Source organism: Amblyraja radiata, chromosome 2 (assembly GCF_010909765.2).
Source record: "Amblyraja radiata isolate CabotCenter1 chromosome 2, sAmbRad1.1.pri, whole genome shotgun sequence".
Taxonomy (NCBI): domain Eukaryota; kingdom Metazoa; phylum Chordata; class Chondrichthyes; order Rajiformes; family Rajidae; genus Amblyraja; species Amblyraja radiata.
Genome location: NC_045957.1, coordinates 138115029 through 138132332, shown reverse-complemented (window position 1 = coordinate 138132332; position 17304 = coordinate 138115029). Strand labels below are relative to the sequence as shown.

Here is a 17304-nt window from a genome sequence, read left to right as displayed (position 1 = left end):
ATTTTGGCTAAGTCAACAGCTGCAAGGCATCCAACAGCCTTATGTTTCTGTGTCATGCAATGGATAAATCCAAGCGTGTACACACTAAAACTTTAGAGGTTTAGAAGAATATGGATTCTCAATGAGGAAAAAGTATGGAATTCCTGGCAACATATTCCTATTTCCAAAATGGATCACACAGAAAAGTGAAGGAGCTTAAAAAAAATGTGTTTACCTTTAAATCATGAGTAAAGCAGAATTATCTGATGTAGAATAGGTCAAGTGACTGAGACTTGGAAAGATAATAGCTTATTTCGACAATTAAACAGAGCCTAGAACTTGCAGAAACTCTGACTCTTGACCATTAAGCACATTTGTTCTGAACAAAGAATAAAAGCAAACAGTACAAGTACGAGCAAGCCAACCCATATATTATTTTGAAGTATTTCTACCCAAAGATTCTCTCAGAATGATATGAATTTTTTTTTTAATGTGGAAATGCTGAAAGTAGCATCTGTTGAAACAGAAACAGAGTTTACTTTTCAGGTCAAAGAACTGTCATCAGAATTGCTATGTCATAAAAGCATGCACTTTTTAAAGAAGGGACGTGAGCTGGAGAGAACAGTGGGAATATGGGATAAGGTGGTTACTGGGGAATCTAGATGACACCAATGGTGTCAGTGGGAAAGGCTATCAAGAAAAAACACTAACAAATGGAACTGATTGGAGTTTGATTTGCATACTTCTTAATGTGTTTGCAAAACTGATTTCCAATACCCAGAAATAATATCATAAAAATATGAAGGATTAGCAGTTTCTTCCACTCCATCTATATTCAGAGTGAAATATGAGTTTATTACCCAAGCTATGTGGATAAATGTGAGGTTATCCACTTTGCTGGCAAGAACAAGGCGGCAGATTGTTATCTGAATGGTGTCAGATTAGGAAAAGGGGAGATGCAACGAGACCTGGGTGTCCTTGTATATCAGTCACTGAAAGTAAGCATGCAGGTTCAGCAGGCAGTGAAGAAAGCAAATGGCATGTTAGCCTTCATAGCGAGAGGATTTGAGTAATTGAGGATTTGAGCAAAGAGTAGTGCAGTGTACAGGGCCCTGGTGTGGCCACATCTGGAGTATTGAGGGGGGGATCTTGGGGGGATCTTATAGAAACTTACAAAATTCTTAAGGGGTTGGACACGCTAGATGCAGGAAGATTATTCCCGATGTTGGGGAAGTCCAGAACAAGGGGTCACAGTTTAAGGATAAGGGGGAAGTCTTTTAGGACCGAGATGAGAAAATCATTTTTTACACACAGAGAGTGGTGAATCTGTGGAATTCTCTGATACAGAAGGTAGTTGAGGTCAGTTCATTGGCTATATTTAAGAGGGAGTTAGATGTGGCCCTTGTGGCTAAAGGGATCAGAGGGTATGGAGAGAAGGCAGGTACAGGATACTGAGTTGGATGATCAGCCATGATCATATTGAATGGCGGTGCAGGCTCGAAGGGCCGAATGGCCTACTCCTGCACCTATTTTCTATGTTTCTATGTTTATATTTTTCACCAGGTTAATTGCCGGGATGGCGGAACTGACATATAATGAAAGAATGGATCGATTGGGCTTATATTCACTGGAATTTAAAAGGATGAGAGGATATCTTATAGAAACATATAAAATTCTTAAGGGATTGGACAGGCTAGATGCAGGATCATGTTCCCGTTGTTGGGGGAGTCCAGAACCAAGGGTCACAGTTTAAGAATAAGGGGTCTGCCATTTAGGACTGAGATATGGACACAGAGAGTGGTGAATCTCTGGAACTCCCTGCCACAGAGGGTAGTCGAGGCCAGTTCATTGGCTATATTTAAGAGGGAGTTAGATGTGGCCCTTGTGGCTAAGGGGATCAGAGGGTATGGAGAGAAGGCGGGTACGGGATACTGAGTTGGATGATCAGCCATGATCATATTGAATGGCGGTGCAGGCTCGAAGGGCCGAATGGCCTACTCCTGCACCTAATTTCTATGTTTCTATGTTTCTATAAGGAAACACATTTTCATCCAGAGTTATGAATCTGTGGATTCTCTGCCACAGAAGGCATTGGAGGCCAATTCGCTGGATATGTTCAAGAGAGAGTTAGGTATAGCTCTTAGGATGAACAGAATCAAGGAATATGGGGAGAAAACAGGAACGGGGTACTGATTTTGGATTATCAGCCATGATCAAAGGGCTGAATGGCCTACTTCTGCACCAATTTTCTATGTTTCTATGCTTCTATCCTTGTACTCAATTTTAACAGTTAAACTGCATATTTTAAATCTTAGATGCACAAATGAACCACATTTTTAAATTGAGGTAAAAAACACAAACAATAAACCTTGTAAGATGGAGACCATGGGGACTGGCCTCAGCTGTTCCTTTTGGGCAACTGTCCTAACTTTCAAAATATTTACACCAAAAAAAGAATTACGAACAGTCTTGAAAAACATCAGCTATTATGATTAGCTTTGAACCTAAGCAACTGAAAGAATGCCACGAAACTCCTTCAACATTTCAGTGTTCAGCTCTGTTCACCTCACTGTTTTGTAGAATGAATTTCCATTTCATTTTAACTGTAAACTACAAATTTGGCATTTTTTCAGTTCTATTTACCCAGTATTTGGGCAGTCACAGAAACAAAAAGGATAATTTGCTACAATATAAAGAAGCTTTGAAGAATAATATTAGAAAGAAATGAAGACAAATAAGGATTAATATAAAGGTATGACCCTCTTGACACTACTGTATATGACGAATGCTAAAATGTCCCATGTTGAGCTGTCAGATTTAACAGTACCATTCGAATGTACATGGAAGGATTTGATCATACTGTGGAACCTTGGAAGATAACCGATCTTTTACCAGCAACTTGAATAAGCCCTCTCTGAATGCAAAATCAAAGGTTCTTTGAGGACAATGTAAACTTTCATTGTTATGGAAAATATCATTTGATCTGAAGTGTTGACACTATTTCTCTTTCCACTGATGCTGCTGCCCTGCTAAATGGAAATTACATTTTCTGTTTTTCTTCAGACTACCAGCATCAGCAAATTGTTCTTATTCCTTCTCAGTTCTCTTCATTTCAGCTGCAGCTCAAAGTAAAGATCACATCAATGGTTGATTCCTCTGCATGGAAAATGTGCCTGAACGCTTTCTGCCAGGGGGTCAAGCGTATTGAGTTCAACACTTGCATATAGATTACCAGCTTTGCTGAGGAAGGAGATGACACAGTGGTACTGCAATAATTCATGTTGCCCTCCCTTCATTGGCACTGGTTCTTGTTATTTGCTTCACTGTGTTCCTAGCTAAGGGTATTGTTAGCAGAGCATTCTGGCTTCACTAAGTTGCGTTTGTTATCGGCAATACAAATTACATAAATGACTAAGATCACGTTGCTTAAATGAGTGTCTTGTCTTGTAGAAGCATGGAATTGCAAACACTGGTTTAAAAAAATGGCACAAAGTGCTGGTGTAAGTCCATGGGCCAGGCAGCATCTCTGGGGAGGGGGAAAGGTTTATAGCTACCTAAAGTTGGAAAATTCAATGTTCATACCATTGCATTGTAAGCTACACAAACAGAATATGAAGTGGTGTTCCTCCAGCGTACATGTAGCCTCACTCAGGTAATGGACGAGGCATAGGACAGAAAGGTCAGTATGGGAAGAAGAATTAAAATGGTTAGCAAGTTAGCAACCAGGAGATCCAATAGCAGTTGGCGAACTAAGCGCATGTGTTCAGCTAAACAGTCAATGAGTCTACGCTTGCTCTCACCGATGTACAAGAGGCCACATCGGAAACAATGCATTAGGTAGATGAGGCGCACATGAACCTCTGTCTCAACTGGAAGGACTGCTGGGGTTGCTGGATGGAGGTAAGGGAGGAACGCACGTTTAATGAAGAAAGAGAACATCTTGGACGCCCTAGCGGGTTCGAGTGTTTACTGTGAAGGTCGGAGAGAAGCAGCAGCCAGAAGCAGTGAGAGCAAATATTGGCTGAAAGAAGGTGAGTCAGAGGGAACGAAGATTTAAAAAGAGCGCCAAAGGCCCAGGTTTGAGTAATTTACAAATAAGCCCTAAAGTAGTTGATTAGGTAGCAGATAAAAATAAGTGCAACTATAGCGAAGCGGCCTTGTTCAGGTGAAGTGCCTTGGTGAGCAAAATGCGAGTCTTTGGCTCGAGAGTCTTCAGTGAGGAGGCTGCGACGAGGAGACTACGCTCAAAGGTGGAGAAGGTGAGAGGCACAAACAATTGGGATTTAACTACTGAAATAATGGCAGGCAAGTTGCTGCAGTGTGTCTCTTGCAGGATGTGGAAAGTCAGGGACACTGCTGGTGCCTCTGACAACTACACCCGTGGAATTTGTGTCCAGCTGCAGCGTCAGGTAACGCCGCGGTGGTAGGTGACTCAATAGTGAGGTACGGACAGGAGATTCTGTGGCAACAGGCGAGACGCGAGGATGGTGTGTTGCCTCCCTGGTACCAGAGTCCAAGATGTCTCGGAGCGATTTCTGGGCATCCTCAAGGGGGAAGGCGAACGACGTCGGGAAGAAGAGGAAGGAGGTTCTGCAACGTGAGCTTAGAGATTTCAGAAAAAGGCTGAAAAGCAGGACTTCTAGGGTGGTTAGCTCCGGTTTGTTTCCAGTACCTCGTGCTGATGAAGGCAGGAACAGGGAGATAGGGGATCCAAATGTGTGGCTGAGGAACTGGTGCAGGGAGCAAGGATTTAGATTTATAGACCACTGGGATCTCTTCTGGGGTAGGGGTGACCTGTACAAAAGGGACGGATTACACCTTAACTGGAGGGGGACCAACATCCTGGCAGGCAGGTTTGCATGTGCTACACGGGTGGGTTTAAACTAAACAGCGGGGGGAGAGATCGACAAATTGGAAGTATAAGGATGGAATTAAAGGGAAAGAGACTACAGGAAAAGTTACGAAAGACGCCCAAATTAATGGGACGGAAAGTTCAAGAAGGAATAACAGAGTAAGGTCAGGTGAAATAGGAACCGATGTGAGAGGGGAGGTGAATACCAAATTTAAAAAGTTATATATGAATACACGAAGTATAAGAAATAGAGTGGATGAGCTTGGGGTTCAGTTAGAGATTGGTAGGTATGATGTTGTAGAAATTACTGCAAGAGGGCCTGAGCTAGGAACTGAACATTTGGGCTATACATCCTATCGAAAAGACAGACAGGTGGGCAGAGGGGGTGGGGTAGCTCTGTAGGTAAGGAATGAAATTCAGAAGATGTAGAGTCAATGTGGATAGAACTGAGAAATTGTAAAGGCAAAAAGACCCTAATGGGAGTTATCTACAGGGCCCCCTAACAGTAGCCTGGATACAGGGTGCAAGTTGCATCACGAGTTAAAATTGGCATGTATCAAAGGTAATGCTACGGTGGTTATGGAAGATTTCAATATGCAGGTAGATTGGGAAAATCAGGTTGGTACTGGACCCCAAAAAAGAGTTTGTACAGTGCCTCCGAGATGGATTCTTAGAGCAGCTTGTACTGGAGCCTACCAGGGAGAGGACAATTCTGGATTTAGTGTTGTATAATGAACCAAATTTCAGAAGGGAACTCAAGGTAAAGGAACCGCTAGGAGTTAGTGACTATAATATGATATGTTTTAATCTGCAATTTGAGAAGGTGTCAGTATTGCAGTTGGACAAAGGGGATTATGGAGGCATGAGGGAGGAGTTGGCCAAAGTTGACTGGAGAGGGACCCTAGCAGAGATGACGATGGAACAGCAATGGCAGGAATTTCTGGGAATAATCCAGAAGATGCAGAATCATTTCACTCCAATGAGGAGAAAAGATTCTAAGGGGAGTAAGAGGCAACTGTGGCTGACACGGGAAGCCAAGGACAGTTTAAAACTAAAGAGAAGATGTATAACATAGCAAAGATGAGTGGGAAGCCAAAGGATTGGGTAACCTTTAAAGAACAACAGAAGGTAGCTAAAAAGTAAATACGAAGAGAAAAGATGAAGTACAAAGTACGAAGGTAAGCTAGCCAAGAATATAAAGGAGGATAGTAAAAGATTCTTTAGGTATGTGGAAAGGAAAAGATTAGGCAAGACAAATGTTGGCTCCTTGAAGACAGAAACTGGTGAATTTATTATGGGGAACAAGGAAACGGCAGACAAGTCGAACAGGTACCTTGGTTCTGTCTTCACCAAGGAAGACACAAAAAATCTCCTAGATGTACTGGGGGACAGAGGATCAAGAGTGACGGAGGAACTGAAGGAAATTCACATTAGTCAGGAAATTGTGCTGGGTAGACTGATGGGACTGAAGGCTGATAAATCCTCATGGCCTGGTGGCCTGCTTCCCAGGGTACTCAAGGAGGTGGCTCTAGAAATCGTGGACGCATTGGTAATCAATTTCCAATGTTCTATAGATTCAGGATCAGTTCCTGTGGATTGGAGGGGAGTTAATGTTATTCCACTTTTTAAGAAAGGAGGGAGGAAGCAGGGAATTATAGATGAGTTAGCCTGACATCAGTGGTGGGGAAGATGCTGGAGTCAATCATTAAAGATGCATTTGCATAGCAGTAACAGGACCGGTCCAAGTCAGCATGGATGTACGAAGGGGAGATCATGACTAATCCTCTGGAATTTTTTGATGATGTAACAAGCAAAATGGATAAGGGACAGCCAGTAGATGTAGTGTATCTGGACTTTCAGAAAGCCTTTGATAAGGTCCCACACAGGAATTCAGTGGGCAAAATTAGAGCACATGGTATTGGAGGTAGAGTATTGACGTGGATAGAAAATTCGTTGGCAGACAGGAAACAAAGAGTAGGAATTAACAGATCCCTTTCAGAATGGCAGGTAATGACTAGTGGGGTGCCTCAAAGCTCGGTGCTGGGACTGCAGCTATTTACAATGTATATTAATGATTTAGGTGAAGAATTTAAAAGTAACATTAGCAAATTTGCAGATGACACAAAGCTGGGAGGCAGTGTGTACCGTGAAGAGGATACTATGAGAATGCAGGGTGACTTGGATAAGTTGGGTGAATAAAGTGGATAAATGTGAGGTCATCCACTTTGGTGGCAAGAACAAGAAGGCAGATTGTTATCTGAATGGTGTCAGATTAGGAAAAGGGGAGGGGCAACGAGACCTGGATCTTATAGAAACATATAAAATTAAGGGATTGGACACGCTAGATGCAGGAAACATGTTCCTGATGTTGGGGGGTCCAGAACCAGGGACCACGGTTTAAGAATAATGGGTAGGCTATTTAGAACTGAGATGAGAAAAAACTTTTCCACCCAGAGAGTTATGAATTTGTGGAATTCGCAGAAGGCAGCGGAGGTCGATTCATTTGATGCATTCTAAAGAAAGTTAGATAGAGCTCAGGGCTAGCGGAATCAAGGGATATGGGGAGAAGGCAGGAACGGGGGTACTGATTGTGGATGATCAGCCATGATCACATTGAATGGTGCTGGCTTGAAGGGCCTACTCCTGCACCTATTTTCAACGTATCTAGCATAGCTTCTTTCAAGTCAAGTCAAGTTTATTCGTCACAAACACATACGAGCTGTGCAGTGAAATGAAAAGTGGCAATGCTCGCGGATTGTGCAAAAAAACAAACAAACTACAAACAGAATGGAACAGAATCACATATTCACACATTACATATTTGTGGGAGGGAAAAAAACGAGAAAAACCAGCAATTTCAAAAAGACACCACACAACAGTAAAATGGAACAGTAAAGTTAGTCCCTGGTGAGATAGGAGTTTACAGTCCTAAAGACAGGTGGGAAAAGGTGTTTTCCAGATAACTGTGGGAGTCAGTGGGCTTGCAATAGATGTCAGTAGATAGTCTGTCGCCACTATTGTATCTGCCTCAACAAGCACTCCCAGTAACACATTCCAGGCACTCACTACACCCTCTGTGTAAAAAGCTTGCCCTGTACATCTTCTTTAATCTTTGTCCTTTGGATTTTTCCCATCCTGGAAAAAAAGGTTGTGACCTTTAGGTAAATGCCCCTATCAATGCCCCGACCTATGAATTGCTCCGTTTGCTATATGCCTTCTTTAACACTCTACACCGTCGGAACCTCACTACCAGCGCACACTGCCCTCGGGACGGTTGCTATGGAGAGGAGACGGTCGCCCACCTCTTTGCAGAGTGTGGATTTGCAAAAAGAGTCTGGAGAAGTATGCAAGGGTCCCTGGAACGATTTATCCCGAACCGCTCCATCACAGAGGACTCTGTGATTTACGGACTGTTCCCAGGGACACATTCAGAGGCTGACATCGAGTGCTGCTGGAGGGTCATCAACTCGGTGAAAGACGCTCTTTGGTCTGCCCGAGCGTTGTTCACCACCCAGCAGAGCGAGATGTCCGTCAGGGAATGTTGCCGACTGGCCCGCTGCAGACTGCAGGAGTACGTGCTGAGGGACTCGCTGAAGCTTGGTGCAGCCAACGCCAAGGCTCGGTGGGGGAGGGCCACAGTCTAGGATCCTTCCGCTGCTGGACATGGGGGTGCACGGTATGGTGGAGACGCCCCTCAAAATAAGGAAAGGTATCCCACGCCAGGGGGCCACATGAGTGGCACGGGTGGGGGACAGTTTCGTGGAATTTAAAAGATGTATAAACTGTATTGAACAATTTGTATAGCCTCCGAAAATGTCGGATGAATTTTTATTTCGCCCGGTTCATGAATTGTATATATTTATCAATTGAATAAAGTCTATTTTGAAAAAAAAAACAAAAAAAAACTATCTACTTATGTTGCCACTTTCAGGGAGTTATTGACTTGGATCCCAAGATCCCTCTGAACATCAATGATGTTAAGGGTCAAAACATTAAGTGTACATTTTCCGTTTATATTTGACCTTACGTGTGGAATTAACCTCCATTTGATATTTGTCCGCCCAATTTTGTATCTGATGTATGCTGTCCACGACCCCAGCAGTATTGCTGTGATCTGCAAACTTACTAACTAACCCATCGGTTGAGGTCCATGATGTAATTGAGATGTCTCCATGGCATTATGAGGCATGGCCCAGAGAATGTATTGTTGATGTGGTAATGGCTAAGGTAAAGTTCAAGAGATCTGTGTCTATTTTCATTTATTTTCCCAATGTCTTGGTGATCTAAGCAAGTGTGCCAGGAGTAGTAATCAGCATATATTCTATTATAGTTACCAAACAGGTGGATTTGTTGGAAAATGGCTGAAGATGATTTCAAGTTTATTGTGAATCTTAGCCTTTGTTCAAAAATTCATAAGTTCCAGGAGTATAATTCAGCCATTCAGCCCATCAAATCTATTCCGCCATTCAATCAGGGCTGATCTATCAACCCTTCTCTTGTCATCGCCCCATAACCCCAGACACCCTTACTTATCACGAATCTGTCAATCTCCGCCATAAAAATATCCATTGACTTGGCCTCCACAGGCGTCTGTGGCAATAAATTCCATGGATTCACCACCTTCTGACTAAAGAAATTCCATCTCCAGTGAGGAATTAAGCATTGGCAAGGGTTCACTCACCAAGTTAATAGGGCACTCTAACATTCACATGCAAAGTGCCCGGTTCTTTGCAATCCATTTTATTTTGTAAGTTTCAACTCACCCCCAGCAGCATGCAAGTCGGAGTCCATGTTCCTGGCCAGAAGAAAGTGGAGTCTTTTTTCCTAATGGATTCAGCTAAATCTAGATGTACTACTTAGAGAGGAGCTGTGCAGTCAAGAAGTCATTTCAACATATTGTTACTTTTGTCTATCTTACCAGCACCTATGTTTTGATGTCTTCCGACATGCCAGTTGACTTGCTTGTAGCATTCCAAATTTCAAGCCTGAGAATTGACTTATTTTATAATTTTATTTTGCTTGGTGCAGCGTTGCAGTTTAATTGCCAGTTTAACACTGAGCTTCACACAGCTCGAGAACCATGTGGACTGTAGAGCAAGCAGAACCCTACTGGCTGGGAAACATCCTTCTGAATGGGATTCAGCAGACCTACAACACCAGAGGCTTTATCTGTTGTCAGAGGTAACCCTTGGCACATAATTTCTCAGCCAATTGTGCAACTGATAAATGCTGCCTACTATGCTGTGTCAACACTGTAAAGCTAAGACGGAGTTCCTCTCCAAGTTGCAAGTCTGGATATTGAACAATTGAAGTCTTGTGTTGCCCAAGCAACAGGGCCAACCTCTATACGTCACTGTCATGATGTAAGCAGAATGGTAGGAATTAATACATCTTGGACCAGTTTGCCTGCAGAAGTGTTGAAAGGATTTCAAAACTGACACTGGATTATATCCAAGACTCCAGCTCAGATTTCTGCTAGAAGCTGCTTCTTTAAGGTCAGAGTTTGCCATGTCCTAGATGAGCAACCCACTTTGTTGCTAGCAATTAGGGATGGACAATAAATGCTGAGAACACAAAGTGCTGGAGTAACCCAGCGGGTCAAGCAGTATCACCAAAGGATGTTTCGGATCTCGATCATTCTTCAAACTGGATAAATACCGACATTGCCAATGATATCATCATTAATTAGAACAAAGCCCAGAATAATAATAATAATAATAATAAATTTTATTTATGGCCGCCTTTCAAGAGTCTAAAGGACACCTTACAAAAATTTAGCAGGTAGAGGAAAAACATGTAAGGGCAATGAAATAAATAGTAGAGACATGACTAGTACACAAAGTAAAGACATAATTCAATACAAAACACAATATGAGGCAATTCAAGCACAGATGGAAAAGGGAGGGGGACGTGGGGCTAAGGTGAAGAGATGGGTCTTGAGGCGGGACTGGAAGATGGTGAGGGACACGGAATTGCGGATCAGTTGGGGGAGGGAGTTCCAGAGCCTGAGAGCTGCCCTGGAGAAGGCTCTGTCCCCAAAACTGCGGAGGTTGGACTTGTGGATGGAGAGGAGACCGGCTGATGTGGATCTGAGGGACCATGAGGGTTGGTAGGGGGAGAGGAGGTCAGTGAGATATGGGGGGGCCAGATGGTGGAGGGCTTTGTAGGTGAGGATCAGGATTTTGTAGTTGATCCGGTGGGAGATTGGAAGCCAGTGAAGTTGTTTGAGGACTGGAGTGATGTGATGCCAGGATTTGGTGTGGGTGATGAGTCGGGCGGCTGCGTTCTGGACCAGTTGGAGTCGGTTGATGTAGGTGGAGCTGATGCCAAGGAGAAGTGAGTTGCAGTAGTCCAGTCGGGAGGAGATGAAGGCATTGTGAGTCTTTCAGCAGCGGGAGGTGTGAGAGAGGGTCTGAGTTTGGCGATGTTGCGGAGATGAAAGAAGGAGGTTTTAATGACATGGCGGATGTGAGGCTCAAGGGAGAGGGTGGAATCAAAGATCACGCCAAGGTTGCGGGCCTGGGGAGATGGGGAGACAGTGGTGCCGTCGATGGTGAGAGTGGGGTTATTGATTTTGCTGAGTGTGGCTTTGGAGACTATGAGGAGGAATTCTGTCTTATCGCTGTTGAGTTTGAGGAAATTATGTTGCATCCAGGTTTTTATAGCTAACAAACAGGAGTTGATATGGGAGAGGGGGGGGTTGTGGGGGGACTTGGCGCCGAGGTAGATCCGGGTGTCGTCAGCGTAACAGTGGAAGTCCAGGTTGAAGTGGCGGAGTATCTGACCAAGGGGGAGGACGTAGATGATGAAGAGGAGGGGGCCGAGTACGGAGCCTTGGGGAACGCCTTGAGTGACTGTGGCTGTAGCAGAGGTGTGGTTGTGGAGAGAGATGAAGTGGGATCTGTTGGAAAGGTAGGAACGGAGCCAGCTGAGTGCAGAGCCTTCAATGCCGAGGTCTTTGAGTCTGGTGAGCAGGATGTTATGGTTCACTGTATCGAAGGCTGCGCTCAGGTCGAGGAGGATGAGGATGTTGAGGGAACCAGCGTCAGCAGAGGTGAGGAGGTCGTTGAGGACCCTGAGGAGAGCAGTTTCCGTGCTATGGAGGGGGCGAAAGCCAGATTGGAGGGGTTCAAGTAGGTTATACGCAAGGAGGTGGGAATGAAGTTGCGGCGCAACGTTACGCTCCAGGGTTTTTGAAAGAAAGGGGAGGTTTGAGATTGGGCGGTAGTTAATGAGAGAGGAGGGAGCAAGACCAGGTTTCTTTAAGATTGGTGTAACAGCAGCAGTTTTGAAAGCGGAGGGGACAATTCCCTGGGACAATGAGGAGTTGAAGAGATTAGTGAGGTAGGGGCAGAAAACGGGGAGGCAGGACTTCAGCAGGGGAGTGGGGAGAGGGTCGAGGGAGCAGGTAGTGGGTTTGGAAGAGCTGATGAGTTTGGAGATTTCAATAGGGAATGAGAATATTAAATGGAATTCCCCATAGCCATGTAACGGAACATCGAAGCCAAACAGTGCACCAGTAGATAAACCAGAAAGGGGAGATATTATGGTCATAGTGCCATACTGCATGGAAACAGGCCCTTCATCCCAACTAACCCACGTCGACCAAGAAGCCCCATCTACAGTACTCTCACCTGCCAGCGTTTGGTCTATATCATTCTAAACCTTTCCTATCCAGGCACCTGTATAAATGATCCGGTTCCTATTACATCTTTCCCCTCTCACGTTAAATCTATGTGATCTGGTTCTTGATTCCCCAACTCTGGGTTAAAAAACACTGTTCATTTACTCTATCTATTCTCCTCATTATTGTATAAATCTCTCTAAGATCACCCTCCATCCTCCGACACTCCAAGGACCAAAGCCTTAGCCTGCACAACATCTCCCTAGAGCTCAGGCTCTCGAGTCCTGTCAACCTCTTGTAAAATCTTCACTGCAGCCTTTCCAGCTTAACATCTTTTCTATTACAAGGTGACCAAAACTGAACACAACACTGCAAATGTGGCCTCACCAATGGCTTGTACAACTGAAACTGTAACTTCTCAATAATCTGACTCAAGGCCAATGTGCCGAAAGACTTCTTGACCACCCTATCTACCTGTGACGCCAGCTGCAAGGAACTCTATACCTGCACTTTTAGATCCTTCTGCTCTACAACACTTCCCCAGAGTCCTGACATTCACTGTGAAGTAAGTTGCACCTCCTCCACCCTCATCTACTGTATCCGCTGTTCCAGGTGTGAACTCCTGTACATCCGCGAGACCAAGCGCAGGCTCGATGATCGTTTAGTTGAACACCTCCACTCAGTCCGCCTAAACCTACCTGATCTCCCAGTTGCTCAACACTTTAACTCCCCCTCCCATTCCAACACTGACCTTTCTGTCCTGGGTCTTCTACATTGTCAGGGTGAGGCCCAGCACAAATTGGAGGAACAGCACCTCATATTTCGCTTGGGTAGTTTACACCCCAGCGGTATGAACATTGACTTCTCTAACTTCAAGTAGCCCTTGCTGTCCTTCTTTCTCCATCCCCTCCCCCTTCACCGTCCTCCTACCAGTCTTACTGTCTCTGACTACATTTTATCTCTGTACCGTGCACTCCCCTGGCATCAGTCTGAAGAAGGGTCTTGACCCGAAACGTCACCCATTCCTTCTCTCCATTGATGTTGCCTGTCACTACAGCATTTTGTGTCTATCTTCGATTTAAACCAGCATCTGCGGTTCTTTCCTACATAATCACTGTGAAGATCCTGCTCTGGTTTGACTTCCCAAAATTAACACCTCATAAATATCTGCATATTATATTTGACAAAAGCATGAAACTTGAAACACTTTCCACTTGAGTGAAGAGGGCGGAGGGAACACAATGAAGATTGTGGATACATGGAACTGCAGATGCTGGTTTACAAAAAAAGACAAAGTCGTGGAGTAACTCAGTGGGTCAGGTAGCATCTCTGGAGAACATGGATAGATGACATTTTGGGTCAGCATCCTTCTTCATACTGATCATTCTGAAGCAGGTTCCTGATTCAAAACATCACCTAATCATGTTCTCCAGAGATGTATGAGTGACTTTGCGTCATGTAATCTAGATTGTTTAAACAAAGAAAAGTTTTGAAAAAGTACACGGAAAAATACTATTTCATCTGGTTCCTCAAGTGATTTTTATATTAGATTTATTTTTAAATCAAAAGGATTGTGTCAATGTTGAGAAATGTAAATTGAATTGCTTGTTTGTTCATCTCTCCCCACTTCAGTCAGAGAAAAAAATGTTCTTGTACTGTATCTTAGAAAAATATATGAACTTGAGGAGAGGTTGTACCAAAACAATTACCTGAAAGAGCATCCTGGGCCTCAAAGAATGTACTAAGGCCTCCTTTCACGTAGGCTAAACTTCCCTCATTCTTCTTGTTTGCCTGTTTCCTCAAAAAATTTGCAGCAACTTTCAGCTGATCAAAGCTAGAATGTAAGAGAGAAGGATGCAGCATATTAATACAAAGGAAAATAAATCTGCTGACTATAGATGGTAATGCGATAAATTGTTTTAGCCTTAATAGAAGAAAGGATATTTGAAGAAAAACAAATTGAAGCCAGTCTTTTCTTAAAATAAATTCGGTAAAGGAATTTTGTTGTAATCTCTACAAGCTAATGTATTCAAAACTGGTGGGACATTTAATATTTGATTATTATTGATATCTTAATTATTTGGCACCAAGAGAGAGAATTTTTTTTTTTTTTAATATATATACATAAATATATATTTAAAGAAAACATTCAAGACATTACCATTTTTGGCAAGGTTGCTCTCAAAAGGTTAATGGTGGGCTGCCTTCTTGAATCATTGCCATTTGAATAGCGAAGGGTATTCCAATAGCACTGCATGGGGGTGTCAACATTCTGATCTATCAGAAATGAAGGGACAATATGCCCAATTCTGGATTATGCTTGATTTAAAAGGCGAATTTAGAGGTCATAGTGTTCTTATGCACCTTCTAATTCTGTCCTAGAAACTTAGCATCCTGGTTTGGTAAGTATCCACTCATGATACAAGAAGCATTTTAAGTGAACAAATTCCAGTTTTCACTTTTAAAAAAATGTTGTTGTTTTCCAGTGAAAAGATCCCGGATAAAAAATTTTTTCAAATATCCCTGAAATTTACTGAAAAGAAACATCTGAATAAATGAAGTCAGCCACGTTCATTGCTAGTGTATTTCAGATACTATCTACCTTTCCTTGAATAAATTATTACATTGTACACAGTTGCATTACTGCTTTTATTAGTTGAATCAAATTCATTTTATTCACCACTATACTCTCATTCTTTAGTCAGTTAAGGGTTTAACAAAACACATTGCTATTTTAATCTGATGCAGTCAAGCTATTATAGCAAAGTTATGGTGCCCATCATCTGCTTGCCACATCTTTTGTTGTTTTATAGGTGGCCGCAGCTAAGCCTGGACTTCCTCTTCCTTTTACCTGTGTTATAAATTTAGACTGTTGAACTCTATGTTTATACTTGTCACAAATTTCAAGCAGGAAATAAATTTTAAACATCATTCTATTTCCTTTATGGGAAGAAAACAGACAAAAGTTAACCAAAACAGAAGAAATCTTAACGTTCTTCTTTCCCTGATACCTGGGTTTAGCTTGATATATATATATTTTGTTAATGAAACCCATTGTGGTTCAATTTCGAACTATTTTTCCTGCTGCAATACAAATCTCTATTGCACGTGAATTTGAGTTTAAGGTCCGGTAATCTATAAAATGGCTTTCAATTTTTCTTTCCTATTACTGAGAAAACAAGTTCCACAACTCAAGACTCCAGTATTTGCTTCTTCAGGATGGTTTCTGCAGGGAATGTCGTTTCAGACGCAAATATTTTTGCGGGCAAGACAAAGTGATGCACTGCATAGAATTGAAATCACTTTTAAATTTGAAAAGTATGAAAATGAACAAGATACTGGTAACAATCTGGCAATTATGTAATTTTTCTGGAATACCATCAAATAATATGCAATGAAATGGACAACAATATTAATTTTATTTCTTGATAAGGAGTAATTCTTTGAAAACCATAAATATTCCTTCTATTGTCATTAAATCAGTGAAATTCCAGTTAAATATGTTGTCCAGAAACCACTCACATAATAGAGTGTCTAAACCAGGCTTTAGTTAACACTGCATATTAATCTGAAACAGTACATATGGGAATGATGAGGAAAGACTCAAAATTATCAAGTCAATGAATCAATTTGGAATGTACATAAGAAAGCAACATAAGTGTGAACCTCTACAGCACTCTGCTCATCCTTTTAGTTCATTTGCAATGAATAGGCTAGTCAAATCTCTGGGATCTTCCGACCATTCAAGGGAAAAGTCAGATGGACATCATTAATGTTGTATATTCGTGTAGTACTGAATTTAGTAAAAGGTCTAGGAGGAAAGTAACAATCGGTGGTAACATAAACTAACTAGTTACAGGTTACATAAAAGCTATCAGGGATTAAAAAAAATATCAAAGATTAATAATACATATTGTTCTTTTATTATTTAGTAATCCAAAAATAGTGCCAGAGCATGAATTTTGTATTTCACAAACAGGTACATTTGTTTGTACCCAGAAATATACTTCAGTCAAGTCAAAATAGGTTAGTTAATCCTTCGAGGACCATCAAAAGCACCTAGTAGGAACAGTTACAGGAAGAAAAGAGTTTGGTAGTATTGCAGAGATAAAAAAAAATGTAAGGGTTACAAGTGCCATAGAAACTGGTTGGTAGAATTTTGAAGAAATATTGCTTTATAAATTCAGAAGTGTGTTTGAATACTCTTCAATTATTGACATGCGTGCACCTCCAACTCTCAGACAGTTTGATATTGTCCAGAGCAAGCAGTGCAATTGATTGGTGTGCCATCCATTACTCTAAGGATTTTTTTCCTCCACATCTGCACATAACGGCTGCTCTGTGCACCATCTACAAAATACTCGGCAGTTACTCACTTAGGCTACTCTGACAACACTTCCCAAACCTGTGACCTCTTCCACCAAGGATAAGTGCAGCTGGCATATTAGAATGCCACTCGCCGCAGATTCCCCTCCAAGAGGCACACCATTAATGCTAGGGAATAAATCACTGTTCTTTTAGCATTGCTCGGCCTAAATCCTGAAAAATATATAATTGGAATGAGGTCATGAGCAGAATCACAATGGTTCAAAGTGTCATTTTATTTAAGGACAATTAGGGATGGGCAATAAATGCTGTTCTTGCATATCCCAAAAGATATTTTTTTTTTAATCCACTTTGGTGGGCAATATAATCTTGAAAACTCAAATTTTCAGAAGGACAGTAAGAAAATGTATCCCAATCATCTAGCATGATAAAAATAAGAGCATAAAATTTCAATGAGGAAAGTGCCTGTGTAACGTATATTAGCATTAGTCTGAGAAAAATGGTGCAAATGGCTGATTACAAT

At 42.2% G+C, this 17304-nt stretch overlaps 1 protein-coding gene across 3 annotated transcripts in view; it reads right to left on the bottom strand.

Annotated features, from left to right (window-relative positions):
• exoc2 (exocyst complex component 2) overlaps positions 1 to 17304 on the bottom strand; it is a 253466-nt gene that overhangs the window by 149728 nt on the left and 86434 nt on the right. For all 3 annotated transcript variants that reach the window (XM_033016375.1, XM_033016377.1, XM_033016381.1), the window contains exon 6: positions 14165 to 14289. In XM_033016375.1, coding sequence (XP_032872266.1) covers positions 14165 to 14289 — 125 coding nt within the window. The remainder of the gene's footprint in view (positions 1 to 14164; positions 14290 to 17304) is intronic.